General features: G+C 40.2%; 1 protein-coding gene across 5 annotated transcripts in view; it reads right to left on the minus strand.

Moving 5' to 3' along the window:
- The window catches only part of PHF14 (PHD finger protein 14), a 162,151-nt gene extending 153,478 nt beyond the window's left edge, over positions 1–8,673 (minus strand). For 2 of the 5 annotated variants that reach the window (XM_063411492.1, XM_063411501.1), the window contains exons 1-2: positions 8,492–8,652; positions 7,892–8,002 (exon numbers count right to left, since the gene is read on the minus strand). In XM_063411492.1, the coding sequence (XP_063267562.1) occupies positions 7,892–8,002; position 8,492 (112 nt within the window). In that variant the 5' untranslated portion in view covers positions 8,493–8,652. Of the gene's footprint in view, positions 1–7,891; positions 8,055–8,491 lie in introns of those variants that run through there. The other 3 variants (XM_063411478.1, XM_063411486.1, XM_063411509.1) reach the window with 2 other exon arrangements.
- Between the last annotated feature and the right edge of the window lie 5,251 nt (positions 8,674–13,924).

The following is a 13,924-nucleotide window of genomic DNA, read 5'->3' on the forward strand; positions in this document are numbered from 1 at the left end:
CTTATCATTCTCTACAATTGCATGAAAGGAGGTTGTAGCACAGGGTGGATCAGTCTCTCCTCACATGTAGCAAGGGATTGAACAAGATGAAATAATTTCAAGTTGCAACAGAGGTGGATTAGGTTGGGTATTATGAAAAACTTCACAGAAAAGGCTGCTCCTCAGGGAAGTAGTTGAGTCACCACCCCTGGGGATATTTAAAAGACATGCAGATGTTGTACTTAGGGACACGACTTAGTGGTGAGCTTGGCAGTGCTAGGATAACAGTTGGACTCTACCTTAAAAGGTCTTTTCCAGATGAAACATTCTAAAATTCTATGATACTTGCCAGTTCTCATAAACATTTTACAAGTAACTCCCAAAGCTATACTCTCATACTAGACATATCACAGATTAAATGCCATATGTATGCTCAAGGCAATATGTATTTTGTATCTCATTTCACAGGTGCCAAGTGCCTATGTGCACGATTTGTCTTACTGTAAATAAGGTAATACAAGATTTTGCCATGTTAAAATTACCTGAAATTTCTAACTTGGGCTTTCATTATTTCCCCATCATAAATCCATGACAAACATTTGTTTTGATCCTTTAACTGTGCTGATGCCTTTCTAAATAGTCTTAAGACTTCTTGCAATTTAAGTTTTGTATTGGAGGGAATCTTAGTCTCGACATAGTTTGATCTCCAACAACACTCTAATTTACTAACACAGATTCTTGTACATCAATACTACACAATGCAATAATTTAAAGCAGAGAGCAAATAATCACTATTTTCACTCATTTCTCTTCTTCTATTTCTCTTTTCCTTCTGCCTGCACATTTTGCGTTCTACTCTCCTTTATATGTTCTTATACACACCAGAGCTATCTATAGTATGATATATCTCTCCTTGATTTGAATGCATCCACTGTGATAGGTGCTTTTCTAGAAAGAGCTATTCTGTGATAACAGCAATTTTTGCAGGTCTTCTTCTGTCAGCTGCACTTTTACTGAGGAAGAGGCTGCAGTATACAATTTTCTCCTTGAAAGAAATGCCTAAAGAATGGCTCTTTCAAATTGGCAACCATATCATGTCATTCCCTATAGGAGAGAAGTAAAGCTACTCTAAGTGAAAGATGGGGCCAGATACACCATCAAATAGTGAAGAATACAGAGTTCCATTGAGGACAAATATGACAGATAACAGTTGGGAGAAAGACATCATTTATTCCTCTACATCTTGTATCTTTAGCTCTACGAAGCACAACAGCAGGTGGCAGTCAAATCTAAAGAGGATAATTCTGAAAAGAACAGAACATTATGCTACAGAATTAACATATAAAGAAACACTCCACCCAGCTGTGGAGTCTTGTATAATATGTATGATGCACAAGACTTCACGGTAAACCTACTGAAATCATTACATGAGTCAACAAAAAAAATCCTCCTGGGGTTTTTTGCAGGACTATTTAACAAACAATTTTAAATATGACACCCCACAATTTTTTTTTCAACATTCTATGAAAATTCATGTATACAGAGAGCAAGTGCTGCACTACAGAAGTACCTGGCCAACCACTCACAGCAGACAGTCTGATTCTTCAATGCAGTATTTCGCCTTATAAGCAGCTCTTTAAAAACAGCTTTATTGATTAAGTGAACTCTAAAGGATAAGCTGGTTAAAGGCAATCATAGACTCAAATTTGGACTTGCCTCTTGCACTAACAAAGCATAACAAATTCCAAATAGTAGACAAGAAGCATTTGAAATCATTTTAGAAAATACTTCAATTCACACCAAATCCTATCTGTTTGAGTCTTTGTGAAGTGCTAATCTACCTACAATGAATACAATCAAGGATCCTGGAACTTTGAAAAGCTGAGCATGCAACAAAGAAAGCAACTACCAAGTTATCACTGCTAAATAATATTACTCAGTATTAATCTAGCCATCGTGTCACAAAGAGCCTACCGTGGCCTTTACAATACCCTCTTTTTGAGAGCAGTAACAAAAACCAGGATGCAGATGAGGTTAATGTCACTCCACCACCACCATCTTATCCATTGGTCCTTAACCCTTTTTTTCCCCCCCACAATAAGGCAAACATCTACCCTTTGACATGATTATGTGAAATTACCTAGTGATCTTTGCTAAAACACCATATTAAGCACCATGTACAATTCCTCACCCAAGGTACCTGCATCCTGATGGATGGGAAATGTGGAAAGCACTACTAAAAGTGTTAACAGCCTCTGGCCATAAACTTCCTTACAGAAGAACAGCTCCAATACCACAAAAAAATCCTTGGCACATGTGCTATACCAAACATGCAAAAGCACATATCTGATCTAGACATCACAAATAAAGACTCTGTAATACCTTAAGGACATGTTTAAACTAACTAGAAAGCTACAATATTAATAACCAGATGTAAAAAAAGAGGCAGAAAAACCTAGATCATGTATAGAAAATAAGAATTTTTAAATTACTGAAGGCAGAGTTGTGTAACTGGTAAAATTGTGACCACATTTGTCTACTAGATACAGAGGTCCATTACGTTATGATCAATAAAACTATAAGCAGGAACTAAAGGCTTAATACCTTCCTTGCAATATAATGCCAAGAAAGGGAATCTAACACACCAGTTAGATATACGCCCCTGGCTTTCTATGCTATTTTGCTGCATATGATGATTAAACACTGGTAGACTACCAGCAATTCAACATCGGTGGTGCTGGCAGTTAAAAAAATTAAACTGTCTAAAGTAACATGATTAAGAACACACAAAACCAGACCAATATAGATTAAGATGCTACAGCTCTATGGAGAGAAACTGTCCTCTCAAAGAATGCTTTGAAAAGAAGTATCTAATATGTATTAACTGCAGATGGAGACTAGGCAGAGCAGGAGACAAAACTGACCACTGATCCACAATTACACATTTCAGAAAACAAGTATTTAGTTTAATAGAAAAAATGATGGAAAAGGAACAAAGGAAAGTCATTTAGTAAGCCGCTTCCTCACTTTTACACTAGCAATAATTATGTCATATGACATTTCAGTAGGTGTCTGTCACAGCCGCTGAAATATGTTAGGCCTGACAAAAACAATCCACAGCACAGAGGGAAGTCCTGCCGGCTGGGTCGGCCGAGGTCCCCTGATGTGGGGTCCCTGCTCGGGCGCCACAGATCAGTCAGCACTGTGACTCTGGGTCCAGCCGGGCAAAGTGTGACAGAAACAGAGGAGTGGGAATGATGGAGAGCCTGAAAATAGAACTTCAGTGGTAGTGAAATAACAAACACAGAGACCGCAGGGTCCGAAGGGCAACATCCAAAAACCCAGGGGCGTGGCTAACTCAGCAATACATACATTAGGGCAAAGGTCCAATCACAAACGAGGAACAGGGACATGACTTTATATTTCAAAGGTCCTGAACCAATGGAAAACCAGAACCAGAGACATGACTTATAATGGAATGATGCCCTTAGCATCTTAATTTCCTTATTCCACCTCCCATAGTCTCAGGTTTATGGTTTCTGCATAAGCTTTCTGAGCTAAGGTATTATCTGTCTCAGCTAGCTGGTTCCCAAAGGTGTCTATTCAGGTTGCAAAACCACTCCAAACAAAACATTCCCTATTTTGACTTGAGTCATTAGGAAGTGCTCCACTGACAATGTTAGAACACTTACGAAATTGGGTGCCCTGCCAATTGTTTGTCAGCAAGCAATTGGAATAACAGAAATCCCAGTGCTTCCAAAGAAAATGGAAGTTGAAAATCTTGTCAGTGACTCCAAAGTTTTACTTAGGGTGGCAGACATCTGTATGGACTAAGTTTTTGGGATGGAGACATTCCAAAAGAACATACTGCCAGTATTTTTCATTCTCTCAATTAGAAAAAGCCATTGTGAATTCCAGTCTCAGGAACTACACATTAATATGGAAATACATGATAATTTACTAATGATTAACTTAGTCAATACTTTCTTTTATCTTCACTGTCTACTGAAACACCTTGCAACTTTATTCTTGCCTATCATTTAGGTTTAGCCTAAAAAAACAAAGATAATTGTTTCTCCATCAAGATTTCAATACTGTTAAACACTACAGTGTTTTGATCCTTCACAAACATTTCTTTATATTACAATATCCTGTATAAGAAAGCAAAAGTGCAATCTCCATTGTGCTAAGAGGAAACAAGTTACACAAAGATAATGATATTTGCAACTATGTACTTCTAGATCGAAACACAGGTTTTTAAGAATAGATAATATATGCATTTCTATAGATCATACTTATTTTAAACAGATCTTCTAGTGATTTCAACTGCAAGAATAGTGCACAACATACATGCAAGTCAGGCAACACCAAAAAAAATGGAATGTATGTAAAAATTTGAGTCAACAAGACTAGCAGCAGAAGTAGTGACAGGACTGAGTTCTTCAAAGGCAGCATTCAGTTTTTTTCTTCTTAGTTACACTGCGATAGGAACCAGTCCTTAAATTCACCCATGATCCTTGCTCAGAGGCCACTACATTCCTCTCTATGATTTCAATTTCAGTATATGTGCTGACAAAACTGACTGAGTTCACGGATGAGAGAGTAGAAAAGTGGTAAATTCTTGCTTTGGAGTTCTGCTGGGAATTACTCTAGACCTGTACTCTGATTTCTGACATCACTGCATCTCCAGCTGCTCCCACTGCAGAAAAAAAAATGAACAAAAGGACTCCCCAAAGCATGCTTTGGTTAACTTAAAAGCAAAACTTCAAATAACTGATGTGTATTGTGAAATATTCCATTAAAAGCTTTAAGTTGAATACATTACAGCACCATCATTTCAAAGTCACATGTTTGTACACTCTGACTCCAAAGGGACAGTTTTTTGGATTGATCCCACAGTAAGATTACATATGGCAGTCTTTCTCATGGAACAATTTTTTCAAGATGTTTACAAAACCCAGAAGAATACAGTACTATAGAAAATGGCATTACTAATAGAAACAGAGAAGCCATTAAAAATTACTTTGTTCAGTATAAACATAATGAAAATCCCAGAGGCCTGAAAACTATTTACATTAAGTAAATTTACAAGAATGTAACAGTTCTAAAATCAGTTTCTCTACAGAGATGTCAGAATGTTGAGATCTTCTAAACAGAAAAGGCTAACCAAACACTGGTATGACCTAAATCCAAAAGAAAAGAAATTAACTAGACTGTAAGTAAAAGTCTGTGCTGTCTGTGGATTTTGGGTGGAAATAGAGGTTAAGCGATTTGAAATATTTTTATAATGAAAAAAAATTACCAAGGTGCCAGGAAGGAGTCTGCAAACAAAAATTCAGAAATGCCAGCTGCTTCCTAAAAGCACTTAATAGCAACTTCTCAAATCCTAACTGCATTGCATATTCCCAGAAATCTGGCAGAACAATGAAGATGTGTAAAAGTTTAGGTGTTCTGGGTTCAGTCCCCATATATTTGCACAGTATCATCTACTAATACATACCACTGGAGATCCTAAAGCTCACATATATAGACAAAAACCAGTCATCCAGGAGAAAACAACTGCAGAATTCTTTTAACTCCATACTTAAATAATCCTCTAACCTACTTTTCACATTTGCTTTGTTATTTTAAACACCTATATGTGCATTTGTGAATGAAATAAACATAAGCATATGTTGTGGAGCTGTGGAATTATCATACTAGAATTTATGTTTATACTCAATGCAGACTGGTTCTTAATTCTGACACACTTATTTCCTTTTGTAAGCAAACTATACAATGTCATTTTGAATTCAGGCAAATACTAAATACTGATTTGCAACAAGCTGATCATGGAGAGTCCTATATATGGGTGTGTGTAAGGAAGTCCCTTTCTTTAATCACTTCTTCCAGCCAAATTGAAACGGACTAAGTGCAAGCAAATTTAACAGTATGTTATACCAGCTTCATTTTAAACCAGTACAGATGTTCTGATTCAGATTTTCTGCAGCTATTCATTTAAACTCGTATTACACATAAGAAACTCTTATTTGTAGTAACTTTCCCCAACTTCTCCAAATCCTCACAAATTTCTTTTTCCACACTGAAAATCTTCAAATGAAGTACAAGATGTCAAATTCTCTTGCTGTTTTGAAGTGTTTTCACAATATTTTAAGTTTTATTAAACAGAACATTAATTTCTCCTACAAATGATAGATATAGGTTCAGAAATGCTAAAACAACACTTCATGAGATACAGGAACATAAAACAGCAATTAGAAGAAAACATTTTAAGTAGAACTTGGTTTTTTCCTCATATGCTTGTTTCAATTCAGTGTTGCATATTTAAAGGGAAATCCATTCAACTTCCTCAAAGTGAAATTGATTTTGAAATACACTCAAGTCTAGATACTGATCAGCTCCCTCTATGTATATACAATGTCCTAAAAGTCAAAAAGGATAGCAATTACAAATGAATCTTCTGCACTCACACACTGTTGAGTCAGGAAGCTGCATTCATTATTTTTAATTAATGACCGTCTTTTGACCAACTAATACCCTGCTCTGAATTATGTGTTCATCACCCATACTCCCTTTCCAATCCTCATTTTCCCTTAAATCCTGCCTACATTACTGTTCCAAAACAGGGAGATTTTCTTTGGTAATTAAAAATCATTTCCTTTTATGGCAAATTATTTCCTTATTCAAAAGAAAGGATCAAAAAGCCTCAGAACACAATTAAAAGAGTAGATGAAACAAGCCCCCAAAAGTCTTAAAATTAAATTGATAAGATGACACCAGTTTTACTCTCTCAAGACACTGCAGCCTGCTCTACCAGAACAACCAAGGGAAATATGTCTAAGTAGGTGAAGAGGTGGTGAGAAGAACACAACTAACTAACCAAACCAAAACAAACCACAAACAAGGAACATTAGAGCATATCTTAAACCTGACACTGGGTGAATGATTATTAAGCCTTTTTAAGTACATCAATACAAAGAAACTTGCCAAATGCTAAAGAATAAGCCTTCAAATGGGAACATTTTTGCACTATACATTCACACAAAACATACACCACCATCCCCAGTGCAGAAATAACAAAGTCAAGTTATTTGATAAGCTGCCATAATGCTTCCCTTGCATCTTATACATCCTGCATCTTCTTGTTTATTTCCCTCAGCGTATGCCACAGAACATCTAAAGTGCAGTTTGTTGATCAGCATGGTCCTATCCCTTCTTCCCCTTTCCTTCAATATACTTTAATTTACAAATTTTATTTTGGTCGTCTTGTCTATTTCAGTTCCTGTGGATGTTCACCACAGATATAGGAATCTGCACATATAGAAAAGCCTACAAAGCAACAACACTCTGTGGTAAGGACTTCCTTCTACTATGAAATGGGTACACTTTTCTGCATATTTCTATCTGAATGGACACCTTAAGTTTGCCTATTGTAAAAAAACAATAAAAATAGAAAATATTATCTTTTTGCTTTAGGTTCTTACTCACCGAGTAGAATTAACCTTGAGAAAAAGTCAAGTTCTTAAGTCCAAAACAAACTATTATCCAGACTCGTTCAAAATAAAATGGCTTTAGATTCTTCTTATATTAATACTAAATGCAGTGAATATTCAAAAAAGAATCCCTACACTGAAGAACTCAAGAGTGATAAACACAGTTAATGCAGTCTGCACAGAAGCTACTCAAACGTTTCTACCCAAACTTGTTTCACAATCATGAGATTACTGTTGTAAAAAAATAATCACAACTGAAGTATTGATCCCCAGTTATCCAATCAAATCACTCCCTTCAAGGGGCTCCATGTCCCAGCAGACTCACCACAAGCATTCTGCCTCCTATATGATACTAAATGAGCAACCATAAACCAAATATGAGATAATTCTGAACCGAGGAGATGAGAAAGCATATTTACCTGAAGCATCTCCAACTTTAAAATCACTGTCATCAGAGCTATCATAATCTAAAGCTTCCAGCAGCGAAGCTGCCAAAGGCTTCACCTGTCTCCTCTTCGAACTGCGGTCCACTGCAGGGAAAAAAACAGTGTCGTTACTGGGTGGCATAAAGAGAATTCAGCATCGCTAAGGGCATTTAAATTACAAGGCAGCGCGGGCGTGACAGCAGGGGCAGTCCCGAGGGCCGCCGACAGCTGCAGCCGCGCCGGGGTCCCGGGGACGCCCGCTGCCACAGGTGAGCAGGGCACGGTCCGCCCTCCCGGCGGAGCGCTGGTGCTCCCTGCAGGCGCCGGCAGCCGCACGGCACCGCGCACCGCGGGCTGCCCGCGGCCCCGCAGGGCTGGGCGGGCGATGGGGCCGCCAGGCGCCCCGGGAGCAGCCAGCATTCCCCGAGGACGCGCCTCGGCGTGATCCGCCAGCGGCCAGACGCGAGCGGGACGCGCAGCCGGGACCGCGGGACGCCCAAGGGACAGCGATGCGCCCGCTCGCCCGGGGGCGCTCCGCGGGCACAGCGGCACCCCCGCGGGACAGGGCCGGCAGAACCGCTGCGGATCACTTACTAAAGCCTGCGCGGGTGGGCGGCGGGCGGGCAGGGGCCCTCGGGTGCAGCGCCGCCGAGCCCCGGGCCCCTTCCCCAGACAATGGGCACGGCGGCGACCCGGATGCAGACCCGCGCCCGCCCCGCCGCCCGCCCCGCCGCGCAGGCGCCGCCCGGGCGCGTGCGCACGGCGAGGGGAAGCGGGGAGCGGCGCTGCCCGCGGCCCGGCGGGGACGGTCCGGCGGGGCGCCCGGGGCGGCGCCGATCGCAAACCCTCAGCGAGAGCCGCTCGTTCTCAGGGAACTGCCTGTTAAAAACAGCGGTAAAAACCGCTCTGGCACTTCTTCATTTTCCGGTGTGCAAACGAGAAAGCGTTACAAAGCTGTTCTCATTTAACCCCTGCTCGAAGAGCTGAGTTTCTCGTGGACTCTCTTGCATTGTCAAGCTCATTCTTGCACTTTCGAAGAACAGCGGTCCATTGCATTGGGAAGAAAAAAAAATAGGAAGAGATGTGCAAGGCCTGATTGAATGGGGCACTGAGCAACCCGGTCTAATTGAAGATGTCCTAGCCCACAGTTGGAACTAGGTAACCTTCAATGTGCCCTCCAACCCCAAACCATTCTGTGGTTCTATGACAAGTCCCAGGGCTTATTGTTCGACCACATCACACAAGCCTGGGAGCTCAAAATCACAAAACCCGATGGTGAGAGATGGACAACAAAGGGAGCAGTGCTGGGCCATTGGCTTTGCAAGACTCCCAGGTGTGCCTCGGTTGCAAAGGCTGTCCCTGGCCCCTGCGTGCACACAGTTTTTCCAGAGTTCCCTTCGCCTCTCCCCCCCATACCTCCAAAATCAGCCACCTGCACAAAAGTTTTAAAAGAACTGATGCTCTGGCATACAGGTATGAGTTGAAGAGTTTGAGGATTGAGAATAGTGCTAAACAGGAAAGCTTCCAACAGGATTGTACGGGCTTTAAAATTGGAAATTGTGTGTTTAATGATGAATAAATGTAGGGCCAAACTCGTTCTACGATTGTATGGAAAATCACACTATGAAAAGCCAGTGTCCATAGAGGAGACAGAGGAGTCCTGCAACTTTATTGGAATAAAGGGAGCAAGTCCAGTGGGGCACACCCAGCTTCCTTTTATCCTAAACTCCCAACCGCATGTTGCCCTCTTCCTTTCCCCACTGGCTGAGGTACTGGGAAGGTACAGCCTTCCCGAACCACCTGCCACATATTCCCTCCTTGGACCTGTCTTTTACCCCAAAGTTCAGAAGTTCAGGCGTGCACAGACCCACTTGTCTGTTCCAGGAGTCAAACTGGGCTCTGTAACAAACCTGCTGCCCAAAGGTCAGAAACTCCCACTGGTCTCTTTCAGAAGCCGAGCTGTCTAAACTCTCTAACAAACCTGCAGCTTGAAGTTAGCAGAGATATTAAGACCCCTTTCAAAGACATTAACACCCATACCCTCACCCATGGAATTGTTTGTAAAGACATTAGCACACATCTTCCCTATCGTGGTGAAGAGTGAAGAGGACATAAAATTTTGCAAGTATACGTTCTGTGGCCAAAGCCTGCACTACGCTTAGCATTATGCTGCATGTACCAGAGCCAAAACTCCTCCTGGCATAGCAAAGATGGCTAGCTTGTGGGTGGTGTATAAATTTTTAAATAGAGCACAGAGATGGCTAGTTGGTGTATAATTATGCAGCTGAAATACTTTCAATAATAATTTTCTGTGTTTCTGATTTTGAGTATTTTGGAAGGACAGAAGATTCCAAAGATAAGTGTGAATTCTGTTCTAATTCTGTGCTTGAATTTCTTGGGGTTTTTGTAGCATCTATTGCATCCATGGCTGATGTGTTCACACTGACTGCTCCTGTTTCCTCCATCAATTCTTTGGCTGCATAGGAGGTGTGACTGAAAAGTGAATTCTTTTCCTGAATCTGGTTTTGTCAGCCCTACCCAAACATGTTGTTGGCCCATGAACTCTAGTATTTTCTTCCAGACTCTGATCAGCTTCCCTGTTCAATGAGGCATTGCGTATATCACCTTTTCACTCTCTGGGTGTTTATTTTTTCCTTTTGACTGGCAAATCGCTATCCTACTATTTCCCTTCACATGCTGTTTCAGTCTTAAAAGACAAGTAGCAGGGCTCAGATCCCTTCGCTGAGACTGCAGAGCCATGATAATGTGTGCAGCAGCAGGTTCTGCTGAACCTCCCCCCTGCCAATGGACTGCTCTTGTCCCAGACACAGTGATTGGCAGGACAGCCCAAATCACATATAACAGCAAGGAACAGTAAAAAGAACTGCCCCAAGTTTGGCCCAAATAGAGGATCAGGCTGAGCAGTGCAGACAGCTTCGATGAATGAGAGCTTTCAGCACAGACAATGGGAGAGGAGCACCCTGAAGAACAGGGGAGGAATTTATGAATCCTTTAAGAATGTCAAAGCAGATGTATGGAGTGTGACTTTCAGTTCAGCCCTCTGGGACAGACTGCAGTGCTAGGATTATCCCAGTCTCTACAAACATAGTTCCGGCAGGAATAGGTGCTCAAACAGAAGTTAATTAAGGTCTGCCTGCCCCTGCTCTTCATTAGGACCACACATTCCTCAACTGCTCCTTCCTCCTTTTCTCTATTGTACTCTGTCCATGACTTAAGCCCTCTCAGCCTTTCTGTCTTACTTTTTTCCCTCTCCAAAGGAATATTCACACTTTCATTTTTGAAAATAACATGCACGCACTCTTTGTTATCTTCTGTAGTCAGCTTGCATACTTTGCCCTCATTCCTCAACAGGAAAAAAACCCGCATCAATAAAATGAAAATAACTGTGAAGTGCCTAAAATTTATTCAGTTTCTCTAACCTTCTGGGCACTACAAAGATAGGGCTTACCAACAAATCCTCCAAATGTAGTAATTAGAAGTAAATAAAACGTAGAGCAGAGAAATAAAGTAGAACTACAGTTTATCATTTGTTCATCATTCTTTGGAAGTTTCTGGCTATTAAAACATCTATTAAAAGGTAATTCCCCCTTTTTAGATGCCAGCAGAGTCAGATTTTTTCAAGGAAGGGAAAAGGAAGGGAGAATTTATGCTACAAATGAAAGAAACCTTCAGAATATCTGATCTCTTTATTTTTGCAAGGCCTTTGCCAGTCTCAGCAGAAAACCAAAGATGCTGAAATGTTCAGTTGCCTTTTTGGTAGAAGAAATGTGGTATTACTGGCACACTGCTGGGAGCTGGGCACTTCATGGACATTGCTATATCCATTAAATAGCTTTTAAGTGTTGTCAGTTTAGCACCTTCAAGTACTACCCTCATACACATACAAAAAATCATCTTAAAAGGTCATTTTTAGTGAAAAGTTATGAAGAGCCTAAATAGTATATCTAGTATGAAAATGTCATACCAGCTCCATCACTAACATAATACCTAAAAAATGCCTAGAAATATTTCAGTATTTCAGGTCATGTGGTCATGTCAAACACATCAGGTCTTTGAATTATCTCAGCATTCCAGTCATTCTCTTCAGGCTGAGCATTCAGTGTGTGGCCTGTTGCAAGAGGTGTCTGAATCTCCATTACAGTGCTGCTGTTCAACTGCTGGAGAAGGAGAGAAAACAATATCTTTTGCCTGTACTTTTGTTGTAAGAAAAAAGGAATCTTTGTTGTGGCTCGATAAGGACTATTTTAGAAGGACTTACACAATAGCGAGTCAGCAGAGAATACAGTGACACCCAAATAAATTATTCTTAGTTTAATGAAATTGGTGAGTTTTCAAAGGAAAAAGTGTAATATTTCCTCAAGTAGGGAATAAACTCAAGAGTAAGTCTGTTTTTAACTTCTCCACTAACTGTAAATGGAGAATAATAGTATGAAATCTTTTATCTGGCTTTTTTCCTGTCAGTGAGCAGACAGTTAAAGCCATGACCTACCTGTCTGAATCTAAATGGCAGACTCTTTTTTTGTCTATCCAAACATCATCATCCTTAGGATGGAGATCAACCTCTTCAAATACCTTTCCAAAGAGAAATCTTACAGCTTTTACACTTTAACTGTGCCATTACAGCAAACTCTTTCAGTGATCTCTTTTGTCTAGTATTATATGGTCAAATATAAAGAGAAAAAGACTGAATCAGATGTTGTTGCTTTCTTAAATTACAAAGGGGAGAAAATTTGGTATGAACAGTCTCTGAATAAAAAGACTTTGAAATAAAATGCAGACTGCCACAAGGTCTACTGCCATCAATTGCTGCCAGGGAAAGTTCCCATCAGACACTGAGAGATTTCTTGCATTCCTAAGGTCCCTAGCCTCAGCCAGTTGTGGGGGGGGTTTGATTACATGGTACACATGTTGTAAAAGAGTCCAGGAAAAGTAAAAAACAGCAATAAAAACCAGCAGTGTTTGTCTTCAGTAGAAGAGCTTTCTGAACTATATAGATACATTTCCATACATATTCCCACCATTACCCTGGCTGTATATGCCTACCTCCTTAGCCACTATGAGACCACTCCCTGTCACTCATACCTATACAGAGGACATCATCCTCAACTGAAACCTCACTGCAGATTCTGCCACTGAAATCATGTCTGAAACATTTAATGTAAAACATACATCACATGCAACTTTCCTATCTGCCCATTCAGCTAAAATTCTTGTCTAGGTTCATCTCCCTTCTCATTTCCATCAGTCTTCTCTTTCTCTTGTTTTTAAAAACACAGCTCTGATGTTGCTATATCTATTGTAACAATTCTCCTCAGCTTTTACCATGTTCCTTTTCCATTCTTATCTTTCTGGTGATTTGCCTCTGCTACATCAGTCATAAATTTCTTGAGTTTGATTTCAGTACATTTTTCAGATTACTTTTTCTTTCATCTGCCATTTCTTTACAGAAGATGAAATTTGCCATACAGATTTGTTTAACACAATATATTGGCCTCTAGTTTCCTTGAGGAAACTTGAATTTTCAGATAAATTTATGAGCTTTTTTTCTAGTAATTCTTCATACTTAAAATGTATTCCATGTAAATACCTCCAAACTGCCTTCATTTTTCCTCACAAATACCCTTCTACCACTATGCTCCCTAAAAATTTTGTACAACCAAATGAACATTGTGTCTCATGTCGTCTCATAGTTTATTTGTACAGCTGTTATACAAGTGTAGCAGTATAGCAAGTATATGCTGCTATAGCTGTCTCTGTTTCTGGTTGTTGTTCTATGTGTGTATTAGCAAAACATTTGGGGCAGACACAGTATTTCCATTATTATATTGTTTTCCTGTCTATGATTTATGTCAGAGATGGCAGAATTTTGAGTCATGATTAAAGCTCCCAGACATAAAAGCTACAAGAGGAATATTAATATTTTTTTCATGTGACTTTCAGGCGAGCTTATCCAGTAAGCCATGTTCTTTTTGTTTTAAAAATACATATAATATGGGACACTGGATT

The sequence above is a fragment of the Prinia subflava genome, chromosome 1 (genome assembly GCF_021018805.1).
Source record: "Prinia subflava isolate CZ2003 ecotype Zambia chromosome 1, Cam_Psub_1.2, whole genome shotgun sequence".
Taxonomy (NCBI): Eukaryota; Metazoa; Chordata; class Aves; order Passeriformes; family Cisticolidae; genus Prinia; species Prinia subflava.